The 20,268-nt window shown below is 42.8% G+C and overlaps 1 protein-coding gene and 1 long non-coding RNA gene across 3 annotated transcripts in view; both read right to left on the reverse strand.

The window, feature by feature from the left end:
* PLCG2 (phospholipase C gamma 2) overlaps nucleotides 1-9,496 on the reverse strand; it is a 53,746-nt gene extending 44,250 nt beyond the window's left edge. Inside the window, exons 1-2 of one of the 2 annotated variants that reach the window (XM_050311681.1) lie at nucleotides 9,425-9,496; nucleotides 4,017-4,244 (exon numbers count right to left, since the gene is read on the reverse strand). In XM_050311681.1, the coding sequence (XP_050167638.1) occupies nucleotides 4,017-4,206 (190 nt within the window). In that variant the 5' untranslated portion in view covers nucleotides 4,207-4,244; nucleotides 9,425-9,496. Of the gene's footprint in view, nucleotides 1-4,010; nucleotides 4,245-9,424 lie in introns of both variants that reach the window. The other variant, XM_050311680.1, reaches the window with a different exon arrangement.
* A 518-nt stretch (nucleotides 9,497-10,014) lies between these two features.
* LOC126638062 (uncharacterized) lies at nucleotides 10,015-20,243 on the reverse strand. Its single transcript, XR_007628492.1, has 4 exons — nucleotides 19,571-20,243; nucleotides 16,220-16,319; nucleotides 13,983-14,071; nucleotides 10,015-10,941 (listed from the first exon to the last, which is right to left on the reverse strand). It is a non-coding gene; the product is annotated as an uncharacterized LOC126638062 (long non-coding RNA).
* Between the last annotated feature and the right edge of the window lie 25 nt (nucleotides 20,244-20,268).

The following is a 20,268-nucleotide window of genomic DNA, read 5'->3' on the forward strand; positions in this document are numbered from 1 at the left end:
AGATTCCCTGGGTAACAACTGAAGCACAGCAGTTTCAAAACAGGGGGGGAAAAAGGTGAATTTCAATGTTCCTTTGTGAAGACGCTCCACAAAGAGCAAGAAGTGGATTCACACTTCCAATGACATACTGTTCTTTAATGGTATTCAGAAGACAGAAAGCAAATGACAGAATAAGAGACTCGGGTTTTTCAATTTATTACTCTAAGTCTGAAACAGTAAGGAAATTCAGACAGAAATTCTGGAAGCAGTAAGGAAAAACAAAAGTCACTACTAGAAAGCAGCAAGATCAAGTCCAACATTGAAGCCAAATGAAGCTCTCAATTCACAGTCCTCAGCAGAATATGTAGACACTCCTCACTTCTTCCAGAGAGACACTGACCTGTAAATGTTTATACCATCTTCACCAAGGGGAAAAATTCAGTTTTCCACCACAGAGGAAATTTACATTGACATGAACAATTCTACTATTAAATGACTTAGCTGCTTAATATATGGGGGGAAAAGATCCACGTTTAAGAATGTATGCCTCTTAGGCAATCTCTTAGGCATTAGTTTTTAAAGCTTCCCAATGCATCTGACTGCCAAAAGGATGCATGGAACCAAAACTTTCTCTCCTTGGCAAGTCATTTTAGCAAAGATTCTAAAAGTAAAATTATCAAACTTTAATTTCAGGGAAAAGATGCTGCAGGGTAAAACACAAAATACAACAACAAAGATTAAAAAACCCAACCCTTGTTAGGTAAAGCAGCACTGCCTGTGGCAACATACAGAAGACTGCCATTGCAGTAATTATATAATTAATATAAATTCACCTCACCCTGTCAGTTGAATGTGGCCTGATCTGGTCTTACATGATTATTCTATAGATATTATACTACAGATGCACTGCTTCGATAATGAGCTTTGATCATTAAATATCCAGGTGCAACATTTGGCAGAAACCAGTGATTTTTTTTTGGTTGGCAATGTAACACAACCTGAAAACACAGGGCAACCTTGCAACCTTTTCCTAAACATGGCCCTCCAATGCTTTAAACCTACTTCTTGTTTTATGCTTGCTCAACTAAATCGTCGCTACATATTTTTATTCTTGAGTCTTCTGTAATAAATAAAGAATATAAAAAAATAGGTGACTTTTCTTTCCTAAATATTAGGGGATTAAAATATGATTTATTATATCATTTTACAAAAGCAGGTCTCCTCTTTGTGTGGTCAAAAAAAAAGAAAGAAATTCCCAGGTCATCAAAACAAGAGAAATCATCTTATGTCCTCAAACAGAATATTCCTTGAAAAGAGCATGCTTGTATTGCAGAGAATCACACACTTGCACATTCCTGGAAGGCACAGATTTCTCAGAGTATAAATTCTCCTGGCTGTGAATCATCCCTTCACTCACAGATTCATGGAAGAATATGCAGAAACTCACATATTTCCCAGTGACTAATCAAATTCTGCTCACCACGAACTTTCCCTCAATAATTGTCCTTAAAGCACTTTACATCTGATAAAGAAGGAAATATCCATTACAGATCAGCTTCCTGGAGATCTATACCTTGCCACCTATTTGCTCTACAAGCTTAAATACCATAACCTCTTATGCCCTAATTTATTCATGTGCATATAAATGCATATACCACAACACAAGGAAATTTGGGAGCCCTTATTTGGGCTGGAATGTCCTCTTGGTCACCAAGCCCCAGGTACCAGTCACAGGGACTCTTAGCAGAGTCCTGGCCAGCTCTTCTCACCCTTGGCCACCTTTTCCTTCCCCTTTGCCTTTCAGTGCTGTCCAGCAGTTCCCTCCACCGCTGTGACAGCGTGTCCCCACTTGTTTGTGGGACACTTGGTATCCAAGCAAAGAAACAGCCCAGCAGAGGCAGAAGTGACCCTCAGACACCACGGGGTGTAGAACACACCCCCACTGTGTGGCCAGCCTGGGACAGTTTGTAGTGGGCAGAACCCACCCAGGGGTGTGTGTGTGTGTGACCCAAGGGCCCCCACCCAGACCCATGCTCAGCTGTAAAGGTTAAACACACAACAAAATACAGAGCAGAACCACAAGGAAGTGACACGCTGAGCAACCCACTGCAACAGATCCTGCTGGTCAGTCCCAGCTCACAGGCATCTATCCAGGATGCATTAATTAATTTCTGCAAGAAAAGGGCCCATTACTAATTAAACAAACAAACCAAATCCTCCCGTACACGGAAACCAAACTTTCCTTCGCTCAAGCCAGAATTAGTTCAGTTTTACTATAGTCAGCAAGATCTGTAATTTTTACAGTTGCAAACCCATGAATGGTCAATAAAACCTATGGGTAAGTGGTCCATACACTTTTTACACGTTCAATGGCCAGAGCAAGAGACTCCAGCAGACAGTAATTCAGAGCAGGAACTAAACTCTCCTCTGGAGGAGCCTTTCATTCTCTCAAATGGCTCTCTGGGCAGACAGGTGAGACTAACCTGGGAATTTACCTGCTTAATGGTAGGCTGTGAAAACATCCTCTCAAACTTCTTTCATGCACAGAAATCCCGTTCCTATTTATAACCCTCCATCCCCAAGACCCCCGTGCGCTCTGCATCAGAGTCACGAACCTTTCGCCAGGTCAAGTGAGTGTTTGCAATGCTACCCAAACCTTACTTCTCGTTCAAGAAACAGAAAATTTCTCCCCCTGCAATCACCAACAGGAGAAAACGCTCCGACATTTTGCAGCCAGCATCTACCAGTATTTCCCTCAGCCACCTCAGAGCTACAAGGGCATCTAAAATGTCTCTATGCAGAGAACAACAGCGAGATGACTAAGAGAAGCCCAAGCATGGGTGAGCACAGGCACAGCTAGCTCAGGGCTGCTTCCTTCAGCTATTTGCATAGCTCTCTGCAGGCCTCCCTAAGGAAGCACATGGTGCTGGCACTCAGTTTAATACACTAATGAGGCCCTGCATTTCAAACACCCACGATGAAAGCGTTTCTCTAAGGTGCACTGCTCCCTCCTGTCCATTGAGGTTTGGTCAACCCACCACAGATGGGTTGTGCTGGAACCAAACATTGTAGGAAAGGTACAGGTGAGGTACTCTGGAGTCTTAGCAGGTGACTACAAGAGCAGGAAGCACTAAAAACTTTCCTGGCCTCCATTAAACCCAAAAAAAGCACTCCAGGAGAGGCAGCTCCTCTCTTTCTGTTGCTAATCTTTTCCCTCTTATCACTTTATACACCCATAAAATGGAAAACATGGGCAAATTTTATTTAACTTTTCTTGAAAAGTGCTCATTTACCAGTCTCTCCTAACTTTTTTAGCTAACAAGAAAGGAAGACACCTCTCAGTCATTTCTTTGGGCCTACAAAGCATTATATTTTACAACAGCAGAGTCACAGTAAATCAAAAAAGATGCAGATTGTACAACAGGATCAGAGTTTCCTTACAAACAGCAACTACTGCCTTCAGCAAGTCTCACTAGCTTGGACAAGCTGAACAGCCAGCTTGACCTCATGAAAACTGGAATGCCATCCAAGAACTCACTTTGACTTGGCATTTCCCAATAATGGTCCTAAATAATGATTTCTATTCTGAAACAGCAAATTGTTGCCTGAGAAAATAGAAATATGAATTCAGTTTCCTTGTATTTGAAGGTGTTTTTTTTTTTCTTTTTGGAGTGAGAAAGGGTAAAGAATTACTCACTTGAATTTATAAGACATAATGACCAAAAACAGCTCTCACTCAGTAACTTAATGCACAGAACACAAGCACCATCATATTCGAAGATGAAAACTTGGAGAACAAGGCTCAGGATAAAAGCATGTTCATCGTATTTAGGTTGTGTAAGACACCTAAATAATGAGCTGCAGAAAATTCTTCATGTACTTTGCAACAATTCAGAATACTCTCAGCAAATTACCAAACTCTCTTCAGCCAAAAGCTTCATTATGTTACCAAAGGTTCATTAAATTAATATTTGACAAGTACATCCATTCACTATTAACTCCAAGTTCAGGTACACTTTGCAAATACTCACAGACACCTTCAATCTTGTCAGCTGTCTTGCTCCATGCAACCTGCCTGGTTTCCATTATGACTTGAATAGTCCTTCTTTCTGGGCTACTCTTTTTAAGACTGAATATTGTCATAACAGTTCCCAGCTCCAAAGTCCTTTTGATCTGGCTTTTCTCGTACTCCAGCAGCTCTCCATAGTTTATACTCTTTCTGGGCATTTTTTCTCTTTAATCAAACTTTTATGGTTTTCAGTGTCCTGAAAAGAAAAGAAAAGGGAGAAAATTCAATATTTAAAACAATATTTTCATTTCTTTAAAAATCACATTTGTGTAAGTCTGATACCTAATGCAGACTCCTGCCCATGCAAGTGCAAGGCAGATACACAGCCAAGATTAAGAGGATCCTTGCTGTTCTCTCCTGAAAGGAAGTACAAACCCTCACTACCAACACAGATTTACATCTCTAAAGTCTCCACATTAGGACAGGCAAAAAGCAGAAAAACAAAAACAACAACAACAACAACAAAAACCCCTCTAACGAAACAAAACAAACAAACAAAGAAAAAGAAAGGAAACCTGCAGGAAATAACAAATTTAAGAATAACTATGTATTACAGACAAAGGAACAAAAACCAAAACACAACGAATTCAAACTACTGAGAAGAACAAAAAACCAGTACCTGGATCATAACAAATAAAGCCTAAATAAAACTAAAGAACACATCAGAAACATGTAAAGAAAGTGTTCAAACTCGAGCAGCACTATGTTAAGAACCTCTCTTAAAGGAGCACCATTTGGTTTCTCTGTAACATTTTCTGCCACATTTCCTAGACTTTCTCCTACCCAAAAACTAATGTAAATGCAATTATGCTGCACAAATTGCTCTGGCAGTTTATTTCACTTACCAAACCTCCAACTTTTTTGCCAGTATAACTGGTGGACAAGGCAGGATTACTTTCTGGGATGGTTATACAAGTAACTCCTGATTAGACAAGCAAAAACAGCACCTAGTGCAATTATGAACAGAATCCTTTTTGGGTATACCTAGCAGGGTTTCTGTACAAATTATACATGCACATCAAATATAAAATACAAGCATTACACATCACATGTTCTGTCCAAATGCACTTTTACCACCTCAAAGCACTAAGCAGCAAGAATGCACCTCTGATGCCTTCAAGTAGCAATAGTGGGTTTTCCCCAGAAAATGGCAAGTGTCACTGGCAGGTCCAAAGAGATACTTCCTCAAACAAAGTTCCAACCCTGACTATATTTATCTTGATTTGATGACTTCAAGAGTCTCTGAAGACATCAAAAAATGTGCACTTTGATCCTACTTTGATCCTACCAAACTCCTTCCAAGCATCAGATCTGCTTTTATTTATTTTATACAGTGAGATACCTTTGCTCACAGAGACTCTCTAATTGACAGAGAGACTCTTAACAAACATCACCATTCCTATAGGAATTTCCTTATTGGTTTAGGGCACCTGTAGAATTATGTTCCATAAAAAACCTCGTGAGTTCTATGCAAGGTGGAATTTAAAACTTCTCATTCTTGAAACTGATACTACTGGAAGAAATATCTGGAAATCCATCTTGTCCTATGTCCTGACAACCTAGGAGATATATGCAACAGATTTGAATCATACTCTTTCTACTTTTCCAGGATTACTGTTTTTTATATTCCCAATGCTATCTTCCAATAGCCAAAATGCTGTCCCCAGGTGAACTGCAGCAGGTTTGCTCTTCTTGCATCAGTTTGCTGCCCAAAGAGACCTCTAAAATCTGAGAAGCCTCACAGGTTCTGCTGTCAGCGTTACTGTTTTCTTGATATTACATCAGGAAGAGCAAGGAAGTGCTGATGACTGAAGCCTGGCAATCCAATGACAAGACAGCACAAGAAAGAATTACATCAGCTGGCATAAACTCTTGCACTATATTAGAATTTAAACCTGTATGAGAGCTAATACGAGAATTCAAACCAGGTAACTGTGCTTTTGAGAGCTGTAGTGAGAGGAAAACATGAGTAAATACCAACACTGAAACAAATGTTGTCTATATCTGAAGAGTCTCAGTTTATGCACTTCTAAAACTTCAGGGTTGTGTTTCTCCTACACACTCTTCTTTTTGGTACCCACGTGATATTTGTGTGCACACACTTGGGACACCAAACAGCCAAAAGACAGATGTGCACACAGCAGCTCTTGCAAATATTACCAACTTTCTGTGCTCTGGTCTCCCACACATCATTGCCTCAAACAGCTAATTACAAGCCTGATTACTCCTCAGTGAGATTATTTACTAACAGGGTGCTCTGGAACCTGCTCTTTCATCCATGAATATCATTTTCACACAAATTGCAGGGGCTGCTGCCACACAGTTCCCAGCCATCCTCCTTAAGCTCACCCCTGAGCAGGGCAGGTTTAAAAAGAGCTGCACATGCAGCCACCAGGCACAGCATCTCCCGTGGTTCTCTCCCCCTCTCCTCGTCCACTCCTCTCCCTCGCAGGCAGTTTCAGTTTCCGTGTCGATGGCTAATTCGACCATGGCACTTCTCGCTTCCCCTTCGTGACTTCTTCCAGCCCTCCTCCCCCTCACCCCGTGCACTGTCTCCTGACCTGCCCCTTTTCTGCTCCCTCTCATTAAAGCCGCTAATCTGCCTTTCAGCATCACCAGCTGCTTTCAGGGTGATCTGACTTTGAAGCTGTCTGTGCAGTCTTTGCAATCCCTTTTTAAATTTGACCACTTCAAAATAACTTTTTTTTTTTTTTTTTTTTTTGTATACTAACAGAGAAGCCACAACAGTCCCTTTTTAGCTGCAGGGTGGCCTCTTCTGCACTGCCCACCGTGAACCTGAAGTGCTCCACAGCAGCATCTCACACCATGTTTTGCAAAACATTATACACATTATTTGGGGTTTTATATCAATAATGTTGTTATGGTAATTAAAAAAATTGAGTACTCTTTCCTTATAATACTGAAAATATAAATACACTTCAATCCTACAACTCAGAAGGAGTGAACAATTTTAAGTGTCATAAGCAACAGCAGATTTTTTTGGTTTAGCCAAAATGTAAAACTGATCCTTTCAGACTCTCTAGAACTAACCAGAGAATCATCTGAATTATCACAGGTTTGCACCTAACAAGACACCCACAGTCATCTTGTCTTGCTACAATGACTGGTATTAACAAGAAATGAAAGGAAGGGAAAGCAAAAAATTAAATTAAAATCTTTGTACAGTTTCTGACAAATAAAACCCGTCTTCTCACTTTGCTCTTTTCATTAAGAATTGTAATAAAATGAACATGCTGCGATTTGGAACAAGGTTTAACCATTTTAGTAACACTTCGCTGCAATAATAAACATCTGAACTTCTAAATTGGCATAGTTTTTTAGGAGACTGTAGAGAAATATACATCAGCTCGGCCTTTTACAGTACAAGGTGTAGCTGTCAAACGAAACATGACTTAGAACAACAAGAAAAGGAGTTTCTAAGTACAGCTGTTTAATAAAAGGCAAGGCAGCAGGTTTTTTGAGAGATAAGTCCCTCAGTACAAAGGAACTGCCTTTCCGAGGTGGCTTCTTAAACAGTTTCCGCCGAACAGAATAGACTGGACTTCCTCTTTTAAAGCAGCTCTTTCTTCCAAAACCAGAGAGAACAGTGGTTTTAGTCTAACTTAAATCCTAAGTCACAGGCCAAGTTTTTAACTTACTGTGGAACAATACTGTAGCTGAGGATACCCACTCTGTCAGAAAAGATGGAAGGAATATTGCAATATTTGACCAACCCAAGTGACCGCTTCCAGAATGTTCTAGTTACCTGCTCCAGTTTAAGAGTAACATCACAGAGCACTGCCTAAGAGTAAAGGAACTAACATAAGCCCTTGGCTTTAGGCCTAACCTTTAAAAGATGCCTTACACTCACCCACAGGTGCCCCTCAGCCTCCCTACACCCATGACTGCACAACTATTTGAATTAAGAATATTTCTACTCATTCATGCAGCAGAATTTCATAATGATCCTCATCACCTGGATGCCTCTAGCCCAGCAGAGTGTGAACTACTACATGCTGTGTGCAATAGAAGCTTTACTGCTCTTCTACTGAAAAGTTACTGAAGCCTAAAGTAGAAAGGTCCAGCATCACTCACAGGATTCAACAAGTAAGTTAATAATCACAAAAGCATGCCATAAGCTCTAGACACAGACACCAATCCATGACTCTTTCCCTTTGACTGTAGGAACTACAGGAGTTAAATTTTGAAGGTGTCCTGTACCATGTGTAGAACTGGGACCGCTTATTGCTGTTTGTGTAAGAGCTGTTTTGACACTTTTTAGTTGAAAAACCTGACAGATTTGGACTAAAAAGTCTAAAAGGCTCACTGAAACTAACCAAGTGAACATGGACATGAAAAAACAAACCACTTAATCTATCCAAAAACCTGTATATTTAGTTTTACTTCATTACACTACTTCAGACTTTCAGAAACAAACCCTTCTTAACTGAAGATCAGTCTACAGCCCCTAACTTTCTTTGTGATAACAGAAAGCGAGGAATAACTGTAGTAAAGGCAAACTATAAATGTACAAGCTAGCAAAGAACATCTCAGATAAGCACGAATGAATCCATACTCTGTTATAATTTCACCAGTATGACAAAGCAGGTGCTTTCCAGGCACACAAGGTCACCCAAGAAGTGCCATCCAAAGTTTGACTCCAGGTCAATTTCCAAGTTTTCCCACGTGCTCTGGGCACTGCAAAGGGGCTGTTGCATCCGAGCTCTGCCTTTGGATACGTTTAGGACACCTCCTAACCCGAGCGGGCAACACTATCACAGTATGGATATCCACCAGCAACACCAGTGCACTCCCACAGCACCAATAATTAATAACAATCAGTGTGCAGCTCCTGCGATGCAGCTGTCGCCCTGGGAGTCCTGCGGTCTGGCGACGAGCAGGGGAGGGGAACCGCAGCAAGACGGTGCCCACCTGCCCCGGGCCGGCTGGGCCCTCGCCCCGGCAGGGCTGAGAGTGGCTGGGCTGCTGTCAGGGACACGCCACACTCTGGAGGTTTCCTTCCTTCTTCTTCCCCAGGCTGGGCTGCGGCGGAGAGCGGCCACACACGGGGCGCCAGGCAGCGTCCCCTCCGAGCCCCCTCGGGGAGCGCCCCGACTGCCCCGTCCCCTGCAGCCCGGGCATCCTCCGCCCCGCGGGACGACCCTCCCCGTCCCTTCTCCCCCCGGCACGTCCCTCCCTCACCCCTCGCGGGCTGCCCGTCGCTCTCCCCGAGCCCGCACACGCCCGCAGCCCCCGCCTCTCCCCGCCAGACCCTCCCTCACGCCCGGGCTCGCCGCCCCGCCCCGGCCCCGCGGCACCTGCTGCCGTCGGGGGAGCGCCCCTCCGGGGGCATCCCTGCCCCGGGGCCGCGCTCACCTGCGCGGCGGCGGCAGCTCCGTGCGGCGGCGGGGCCGTGCCGGCCGGTGCCGGTGCCGCCGCTGCCGGTGCCGCCGCTGGTCCCGCTGCTGGTCCCGCGGCGCCTCTCGGGGCTCCACTTCTGCTTCTGCCGTCACCGGGAAGGGGCGGTGCCTCCTGACCCCGCTGCCACCCACAGGCGCGGGGCGGCCGAGGGCGCCGGGTCCCTCAGCGCGCCCGGGACCGGCCCTGCCCTCCCGTGCCTTCCCCTGCCCTCCCGTGCCCTCCCTGAGCAGCGAAAGCCGGGCTGGGACTCCTCTTCACGTTTTTCTAGATGCCAAACCTGGGAAAAGTTTCTCTCTTTATAACGTGTCACTCAGTTACAAATTCACAGAACATCATCTTACAGAAACCACAACAGTCAAAGAATGAGAATAGTATAATATGTCTCAATCATGTCCTGGTGTCTCTCCTATACTTCATTTTTTGCTCTTTGTCTTTAAAGCCTTCAGTGTTTTATGTTGAAGCTGCTTTTGAAATGATACGAACAGAGGCAGAATGCATGTGCCAAGAGGCCAACTTCCACAGCTGCAAAAGCTAACACCCAAACATCTGTACACACCACACACCACAGAAAGCTAAAGGTGCAGGTGATCCTGGGCATTATACAAGCAGGAGATAACAGTAATGTCTTAATCCCAGCTCTCAGATCCAGAAGTCATTTGGGTCCATTGACAGAGAATCCAAGTTCCAGCAAACAACAGCCTCAGCAGCCCCTCCTGGTTCTGCTTCACTTGGCCAGGTACCAACAGTCTCCTCACCAGTCATATGGCAGAGCTTCGGCACAGGAACCACCCTTGAACAACCCACAAAGCCACCCAGGCACACAGCTGATCATCTTTGTCACGCTCAGAGCTTTGCTGCCAAAGTTAAACACTGCTGCAAAGGATTTGGGACTTTGGTCTAGACATACATATGGTTGTGCCTCAGTGGTGTTCTGAAAGGACCACTAAAACCTACCAATTCCCAACGTTCCTTGTGCAACCTTGGACTTACCTGATAAAATTCTGTTAAAGCTGAAGAGTCATTATATAGTCAGAGAAAGTACATATGTGGGAGAAAATCACAGCTGCAGTGGAGATCATAACATTGAATCCCATAACAAATTCCCAGCCATAAAGATGGAGCAAGCAATCCTCAAAACCAAACCAATAAAATAGTAACTCTCAGAAACACCCACTGTTACTGAGCACATCCACTACACCACAAATAAGAGTACTCAGGCAGCCTCACAATCACAACAGAAGATCTGAGTTATCATCAGAATCAGCAACTCTGCCATCCAACTTTCAAACCTCAAAACCCCAGGCAGACAACAGAACTTCCTGTAAGGACAATGGACCTCACAGTCACAGATAATCATCAGGTGACATCTTCAGTTCTCTTTCTGTAGCAAAAAATCCTGTATAGGTATGCTGAGGAGAGATGTGGGGAAATTAGTTCTCCATCTGAGTTGAAGAATCTGGCCCCAGCAAAGCCTGTGTGTTTAAAAGAGGAGAAGGTTAGCAAGTAGAATAAAATCTTTCTTCCTTTTTTCTTTTTTTTTCTCTTTTTTTTTTTTTTTCCTCATGGCATTGCTTCAGCTACTCTGGGAAGCCTTGATCAGGTTTTAGTGATCACCTTAAGTGTCTCAAAGGGCCTCTGTGATGCAAAGCTGACCTTTGAGAACGTTGTCCAGCTCAAGTAATGAACTTCACATGAGACTCACCTTCAAACACTATCGTACTATGTGACAGGTCCGACACCCCCAGCACATCTTCTCAGCACACAGAGTTCAGGCTCCTTAAAAAGTGTGTTTCTCATAGGAAGTGTTCTGATGTATACTTGGCTCCATTCTTATCAGAGTTTCATTTTAATCTTGGTAAATTATTGTCACTTAATCATAATATTTAAAAGTAAATATCGACTTAAAGTAAACTACTTAAGTCAGTAGCGGAAAAGCTGGAATGAAGGAAGGGAGGTTGTACTTGTAAGTGGCTGGCCTATTGCCTGCTGAAATGTTTGTCTGAGGCCTCAAATGTTCAGTTTCTCCTAGTTCAGTCACCCAGTTCCTCGCTATTTGCAAGCACCGACTTAAAAAAAACTTCCAAGGAGTTACTGCCCGCTGGCCTCATACACAAAATATAGTCCTGTCCCTTACAACTTCTGTAACAATTTGCATCTGCAGATGTCAAAACAATGCTTAAAAAAGAATGGAAATCATTATTTCCCATTTCCAAGGCATCAGGCCCAGAGAATGAGGAGGTTTGCCAAAGATCTCACAGCAGTTACACGCCTTGGGCAGATCATGGCTGCCAGGTTTTATACTTAATGTCCTGACTTTGGAAGGGCATTTCGTCATAGCAAAGCTCAGCATGCTACAAGGAAACTTTTCATTTGTCAGAATTATTTTTTCAGAAGTTTCAGTCAAGCGAAAACTGTGCTGGGATGATCAATAAAAACCTTTTTAAACATACATGCAAAAACATTTGAACAAAGTTGTCATATTTTTATACACATGCTATCTAGCTATTTACTCAGTGTCTTGAGGCTATATAAAACACCAGTGTATTCGGAGGGTCTGTAATCACACCTTCAGAGGAAATGTTAAATACTACAGCCACTACATGCAGAGTGATAAAATGCCAGCAGCTCATTACCAGTACTATCAACAGTGAGTTGACACCAATGTTACCAAGGCCTTGACAGAACAGGAAAACTGCAGGAGGCTCTGCGGGGAACCTGGAAAATTTTCCTACTGTGCTTTTTACGCCAAGTACACAAAAATCTTTCATTAAAAAATGATGTGATTTTTGAGTGGGAAAGACTGGAAAAAAACCATCATTTAACAACAGTTTCAAGTGAGTTGCAACTCAGCAAGAACCAGCCTGGTTCTTCCCCCTTGGTAACTTTGAACCTTTCATTTCTTTCCCATTGCAGAGCAGCACCACAGGCGAGTCAAGGAGAGAAGAGGCTCTGTTATCATCTGCTTTAGCCTCCTGCTCTCTCTCATTATCCCTGTAAACTCGGAGAGGCTTAGGAAGGGTAAGTTAAGTCAGGCTGGGCACAGTGCTGAGCAGGGCTGAATTAGAGCTTTAGCCACTGCTCCTCACTCCTCACGGGGAGCTGTGGTGGGGTCTCACAGTGTGCTGCCCTCACAAGAACACACACCAAGTGCTCTCTCGCTGCTTATTTTCCATTTTCCTCCCGTTCTGCTGAAGTCTTCCCAACACTGATTCTGCTTCTACTGGTGGAAGCTCTTCTGGGACCATGAAACAGTGGTAGCCCAGGTCTTTCTCTACTTTCTACATGGCTGATTGCAGGGATTTATTATTGTCTAAGGCCTTCCCTCAGGGCACACAGGAAGGGACAAGAAGTTCCTTGCATCTGTGCTCACTCATGTAAAAATCAGCTTTAATCCGACACATGCTACATCAGAAAAGTTTTGAAAAGCTGTCTAGCTAATTAAAGGACTAGAATTCTCTGGGGATGGAGGGAGCACCCTGGTCCTAATGCAGATAAGCATGTAATCATGAAAAAGCACATGTCAAAATCTCACTAAAATCAAAATAGGATTGAAATATTAATGATGTTCTTGAGTGATAATTTCTGAATAGGGGTAGAATGAAAGATGCTCCTCAGGAATATGCCTTGCAGATGCCTGTGCCTTGGAAGAGCATCCATCTGGTGTATCTCCAGGATCAGCATATTTGTATAGAATGCAAATCTTTATTGCAACTGCTGTTATCTTTATGCACTGTAGTCATGACTGAGTGAGTCACATTAAAGGTCAAAACCTTCTGTTCTAATTTTTATGATAAGCATCTTCTTAACATACAGTGTTAGAGATCCTGTGCATCAACAGATTTGTGCTACAAAATTCAGAAACTTCACAATAAGTTTGTAAATACCAGCTGCCAACACCTCTCAGTCAGGAACATTTGACTGAAAAATCTTAGACACTCCATGAGATGTTTTAAAAATAAACACAAAATTCAAACTTTACCAACAGAGAAGAAAACAAGAAAATCCAACCAAACTTATTTCAATGGAAAATTTCTAACATGTCCCTCATTTAACAGGAGACAATGTCTAGAATAAAGAACCTCACAAGGTGAATTTGCAAATACTTTCTTGGCCTGATCTCCAAATTGGAATGAATTAAAAAATAGCTTGGTTAGCTTCAGCTGAGCTCCCAGGACTTGTGTGTGTTTGTAATGATTTTAAAAACTTCACACACACACAAATGTTTCCTATTTTTTTCTTACACTGGACTAGTAATATTAAAATACCATCTCCTCCTTCAAAGAAAATGCTTTTTAAATCTCCTTTATGGTTAAGAAACTCCTTTTATCATGGAGCTAAGCTACAGAATATTTCCCAAAGACAAAGGCTGGAACACAGAAGGCTCTGCCAGGTAATTTAAACCCAACTGTCTTCTCTGCAGAAGCTTTCTGTCACACATCAGGAATTATTTAACCCCATTTTTGCGAAGGATAGCTGCCCTGCTGAGTCTCAAAGGCAGCAATACAGAGCTTACCTTTAATCCTGTGCAGAATAATGAGTGATGCACTGCTGAGATGAGCAGTGTCAAGCGGAGGTTTCTTCCTCTTTGTACTCTGATTCCACCTGGGTGAAAGCTCACTGTTAAGACTTCTTAAGCACACAAAATCTCTAATCAAGTTTTCAACAGCTCGGGCCTTTTAGTTAATTTAAAATTCAAAAGGCAAAAAGTTGTCACCTTTGATGACACTCCCTTCTTCCCAAGGACGGATTTTGTTGTGGCTGTTGCTAGCAGGAGGTGGGGGAAAAAAAGGAAGTCCTGAGAAAGAAAGTGGAACACTAATTCTGAAATATGTCACTTCCAACCAGCAGGACTCTCCTCTCCTCGTGGGCTCAGCTCTTTTCACGCTGTCTCATGTGCATCACACGTTAATAACTCGGTAATGTGTTAATAATGCCCCCACCTGAGATCAACCAACAATTGTAACAGTTTCTGGTTGTCTTAGGCAAATTTTGAATTTGCTGCCTTCTGGTTTCTAAGCCTCTGGGATGCCCTCACCTCCTGTTTTAAGTTTTTCTCTGTAACCAAAGAGTTGTTCAAAATTTACTTTCTTTTAACAAACACGAGAAGTCTCAGAGACTCTGCTGATTCCAACAGCTGGGCTTTAAGGAAAACATCTAATATCTTTAATCCTTAGGAAGAAAAAATAAAAATTGAAACCATAAGAACTGAAAGCACTCATGTCTGTGTTGAGATATGCATGTATAATATGCATATTACACACAGGCAGTCTGTGTTCAGCCACGTGCTGTCAGAACAAAAATGGCTTAAGCATGGAACTAAGGATTTAAAGGTTAGACCAGAATACAACTCGTGGTTTGAAACCCTGGAGGGAAATAGATTAAAAGAAGATTTGCTTTGTCAACAACTGATAATTGGCATAAATTTTATTTTTTTCTTTTAAAAATAGTGAAGCTGAGTATTACCAGTTTTTCTATTGATTTATATGCAAGTAACAAGAATGTATGACTAGATCTATAGATAAGTTATTTAGAAATAAATATGATTTTAACAGATTAAAATGAAATCCAAATATTTATATCAAAACAGGGTTTCAATACAGCAAAACAGAGTTCATTTTTTGAAAACGAGACAAAATGTGACCAAAAAGAAAATACACAAAAAAACCCTAACACTAAAATAAATAAATGCATAAATAAAAAATAATTTTAAAAAAATCATGACTGGAGAAGAAGAAATGTGACTGGAGAAGTGGTTCCTCACGGGACCTCTAAGGAAAAGTAAGACAATCCTGCTCCCTGCATGAGCCAGTCACCAGATGGAGGTGACACGCAGAGCTGCTGACTCGATGACAGACATCTCCAGTGGGCTGAGAAGACCTTGGCTACTGCTGTGGCAGGAGGGCCTCGGTTACACACAAAGACAAGAGCCAAAGTTGCTTTTTGATGATTCCTGTGGTCTGACAACAGCCAGGCTTCAGCACCGGGCAGCGCCACAGCAGCAGCGTTTTGCAAAGAAAAAAGCCCAACTAAAAAAGGCAGCGAAAGAACATCCTTGCTAACACAGAAAGAGAGAAAACAAAAAGTTTTCAGCCTCCTACTACGGTGGACACCAGTGAGGTGCTTTGATGTCGGGAAGGAGATCAGTCAACAGAATGAGAAAAGACCGGGGCCGGAGAAGCCAAAGTCTCCAACACCTCTCACTGTACAGATGCTCTGCTCTGCCTTTAGCTGCCTTCTCATGCAGAGCAGCCTGCTGCCCCCAGAAGATGAGAGATAAGGCCAATGGGAAAGCACAGTATTGCCAGACTGTGGCTAATTTTTAAATTTTTTTTTTTTCAAAGAGAGGAAATAATGTGTGCAGAGCAGCAGTGGCTCATACTGGGTCAGTCAGGAAGTGTGGGGCTGGGTATTTAAAAGACAGGTATTTTTGTTTTGTGGTTCTCTCAGGGAACAAAAGCATACAAGAAACCTTTTTTTTTAGTTAAAAAATGCAAAGTTAAGAGTTCACTTATAGTTAGCTGAGATATCAACATTGTGTTTCACTCTGAAGAATAGCATTTTAAGTGGAATCCTTTGCATTTGTGGCTGCAATTATTATAGAAATGCTAAATTGCTAAAACCAGTGCTCCTTTGGATTGTAGCACAGATAATAGCAGAAGACAGGACAGGAAGACAATGAGAGATTATTAACTCTATTCCCACAGGTGAAGAGCTGAGGCATAATTGGTTTCAAGCTGAAGTTTCACATACATTTTCATCAAGCACTTGCAACAATAAAAGTCTGTCCCTGCTTCTTCTGTCTTCGTCTACCTCTTGCTGTTTCTGCCTGAGCTCGGACCATGAAGATAATCTGAAAACACAAGTCCAAAACCAACATTGTGAATATGGCAAGTAATGGAAAAGAGAGAATCAGCTGGAGGTAGAGCTCTTCAAGTTACAAAGCAGCTTTTAATTTGGACTTTCATGGTTGCTACTTATTAGCAGTAAACTAGCTGATAATCTGTACTGCTGCAAATGGTCATGAAAAATTAATGCAACAGAATCACTAAGAAGCCCACAAGAGTAGTCCTTGCACAGCGTAGTTGGCTGAAATACCTGGAATTCAATCTGCCTGTTACACAGTTACATCTATCTTCTGATGAGGAAGCTGAAAAAAGAGACTCATTGTGTGTTTTGAAATTGGCTAAGGAAAAACCCACCCAGCCAGCAAACAACTGATTCCTGTGACGACAAAGAGAAAAGGCAAAGATCTATTGTGCCAAAACATCTACGAACACCTTAAACTCTCTGGTTCTACCAGCATAATGAAGGTGGTTTTAAATTAGTCTTCCCTCAAAGTGGAGAAGACTGGCAGTCTTTCTGGATATGTTTTACTAAGAAAAAACAAGATTAAAACAGCCATATTTCTTATCCTGAAGTGCTGGGTTACTGCAGAGCAGAAGAAAGCCCAGGCAGGGCAACAATCCCAGCTGATTTTACAGGAAATGTTTTTTAAAGAAACGACAGACACATTTTTACCATCTGAGTTGCTACGACTTGTTCAAAAAATACCCTAAAATCCCAAACACAGGCACTACTTATTTCTGCAGGGTTTGTTACAGGCCCTCGAGAGCGAAGAGCTCTTGGGAACTGAAAAAATCTATTTGTAATTCTGAGGCCAAAATGCCAACTATACTTATTTATACTTCTCTTATTTTTGCAGCCACCATATGATACAATCATGTTAGCAAAAAAGAAATGTATTTAAAAGCATCCGTTGTTTGTGGCAACTTTAACATCTTCTATACTGATTTCCTGAAGGCAAAGGATTGTGTAATAAAAAGAAAGTCAATATTACAGCACTGAGGTTTAGAATTAGCGTGATAAATTGAATTTTAAAACAATATTGGCCCTATCCTGTACTTACAGATAATAAAACATAACAGAGCTGGTGATTTATAGGTTCTACCACTGACAATATAACACAGAAGGAGACTGGCAAAGTAATATTCCTATTCATATATGTCACATTACATTTATATGTCCCTTCTGCTGCATTTCCTCAGGCTGGAAGGTTGTGGTGTGTGGACTGTGAGCCTCAGTCATCAAACTTGCTCCAGCTCCAGTTCCATTCCTCCAGTCTAGAGCCCTCAGCAAGCCTTGCAGGAGCTCCTGAATGCCCTGGTTTCAAGCCAGTGACCCAGAAACACCCATGAGCAGCTTTGCATGATTCAGATTCCTAAAATTCTCCTCTCCCAGGAGGTTAAAATACCATCCATGATATCTGTCAGCATTCTGACATTCGCTTTGCTACACATCCCAGGATTTGTGTGCTTTCTTCTAGTGCCATCTACGCCATCGTCCCTTTTAATGATAAACCAGTAACGGTTCAGTGAGTCCAAACGTACCAATCCAAATGTTTCTGTCACCAAAATCTGTTACTTGTGCAGTGCATTTCTACAGGACATGAAGGAGGCACATCAGTCCACAGGGAGAGAGGAGGCATGCCTGCTTTCCATATCCCTGGGGGCTGCAGGGCAGAGATGAAGGAGCAACACAAGATTCACTGGCAAATGGTACTTATTTCCAAAAGCTGCAGTGTAACAGCTTATGGTGCAGGGGTGTATGAAAAGGGCACTGAACACAGGTAGGATCCCCATCCTGAGAACAACCTCTCCTCAGCCTCTCAGCTGTGGCTGATCATCTCAGTTTGTTGCTCTGCTGCTTCTTCTGTGATACCACAATGCCACTCACTGCCTACATCCAGTATTAGCAGACTTTCTGCTCAGGATTTATGCAGTAGAAATGTTGCTACCTCAGCAGAGCTGTGCACGTTTCTGGCTTGGCTTTGGGTGCCTGTTTTCATGCTGCACACCCACTGGGCCTTTCTGACTGGTCTCTGTCAGAGGGAACACATAAAAAATTTAACTGCATCAGCAAAGTCACCTCCAGACACCCTAACAGCCACCACCAACACCAACAACTCCAGCCCTCTGACAGCTATGAAACCTTGCAACAACCAGAGCAGATGCTCCCTTTCTGTCTGTGCCACAACACTTCAATCCCACCATCACCAGTTACATCTTCTCTTCCCAAGACTGCTGCATTTGCATGGGCACATGGTAAACCAGATCAAGGAACTAATCCAGAGTAACTCCAGCCATGTTTTGTTTGCCTGGCAGCAAGAAAAGAAGGTTGCCTTTCTTGTGCCTTGCACTGGATACAATGATGCCATTCCAGTAGTTTTGATGCTTCCAAATTTTGGCTTTCCCAGTTTCCCAGGGATTTTTCTCAGGTTTTATCATTTAACTCATCCACACAAGCTGCTTAGTGCCTAGTGATCTCTTTTTAGACAGTTTACAACAAAGATGGATTAAAGATCAGTTTAGTTATTAGCTCAGCTGTTTTAGTCTGCCAGCTTGACTTTCTCCCAGAGATAGGCCAGTTTAGCAGCTTATCTTCTCAAATCTGCTCTTGCACATGTGACCCATATTTGCATATGGCACATGTCCCACGGGACAGCAGGTTCAGTCCCTGGCACTCTGTACGTTACTGTCCATTGTACAGAGAGCTTTCTTCGGGTTTAATAATTGCCACAGGAGCACACGCACACAGGTGTGCATCATACTGCAAATATTCTCTTGGGATTTATCCCCAGGGAGAGGAGGACAGTAGTAACAACAGCCTTGCACTAAAATTAAGCTTAAATAAAATGAAAGCAAAAGTCTGCAAATTCATAACTAGAAATGGAGGTGGGATACTGTATGACCACACTCAGAGCACCAAAGTTTCTCACAGGTGAGAAACAGATTCAATTCAGACTTTCTTGATAGTCAGCTCTATAATTTGATACTTATAAAATACAATGTTTACTAGTAACAGCTGTAAGAAGACCCTAATGCAAAAGAAATTTGTATTATTACCATCGGGTTGAAACAGCCTTCTTTAGTATATATTCAAGGCAGGGGTTGAGGCTGTGTTTGGTCTTCAGGATGAATAATATTTTCCTAGGTAATGATTTGCTCTTGGGAGGTCTACCTGATTAGCTTCCTGATAACCTTGAACAGAGAGCATTAGTGAAGAGCAAAATGACATTACAAAGAGGAAAAAAACCCCACTTACCAAAGAGCAGACAAGGACTCCCTGCCTGCACACGTGCAGATCGATGGGTTGGTTTGTTAAGTCTGTATTTCAAGATCTTTCTTGGAGAAGCTCAGATTTATTACTGAACACGCCTTTGGATGTGCCCAAGTGCAGCGACGATCAATGTTTCAGTGTGGTTACTGCAGAAAGGGTAACGACCATCAGCACTTGCCAAACTGCCTGGAGCCCGCAGTGATGATCGCTGTGGCAGATGTCCTGTTCAAGTCCTGCCTTTGGATTTGCCCAGAACAGGCTCATTTTCTTTCCCTGATGTGCCATGCGAGGGCAGCAGAGATTGAGGAACGGGGAGCTGGTGCGCGGGCTCTGCGGGGACAGTGGCACTGCTCGGGAGGGGTGCCCGGAGGTGTCACGGCCACCCCGGCTCCTGCCTCGACCAGCCACAGGAACTCCTGCAATCGGTGCTGGACATCCCACGGGATGCGGAGCCTGTGAGGAATCGGACGATAAATAGGTCTCTATTATAGAGTCCATAACACGTCTAAACTTTTGCGATGGAGTCCCCACCCCTGGAGGGATTTGACAGACGTGTAGCTGCGGCATTTGGGGATGTGGTTCAGTCGTGGGCTCGGCAGGTTGGACTCGATGACCTTAGAGGGCTTTTTCAACCTAAATAATCCTGTGATACTCACTCACCTCTAACGCATGAGGGAGAAAAG

Source organism: Myiozetetes cayanensis, unplaced genomic scaffold (assembly GCF_022539395.1).
Source record: "Myiozetetes cayanensis isolate MyiCay16 unplaced genomic scaffold, myiCay2020 scf16, whole genome shotgun sequence".
Taxonomy (NCBI): Eukaryota; Metazoa; Chordata; class Aves; order Passeriformes; family Tyrannidae; genus Myiozetetes; species Myiozetetes cayanensis.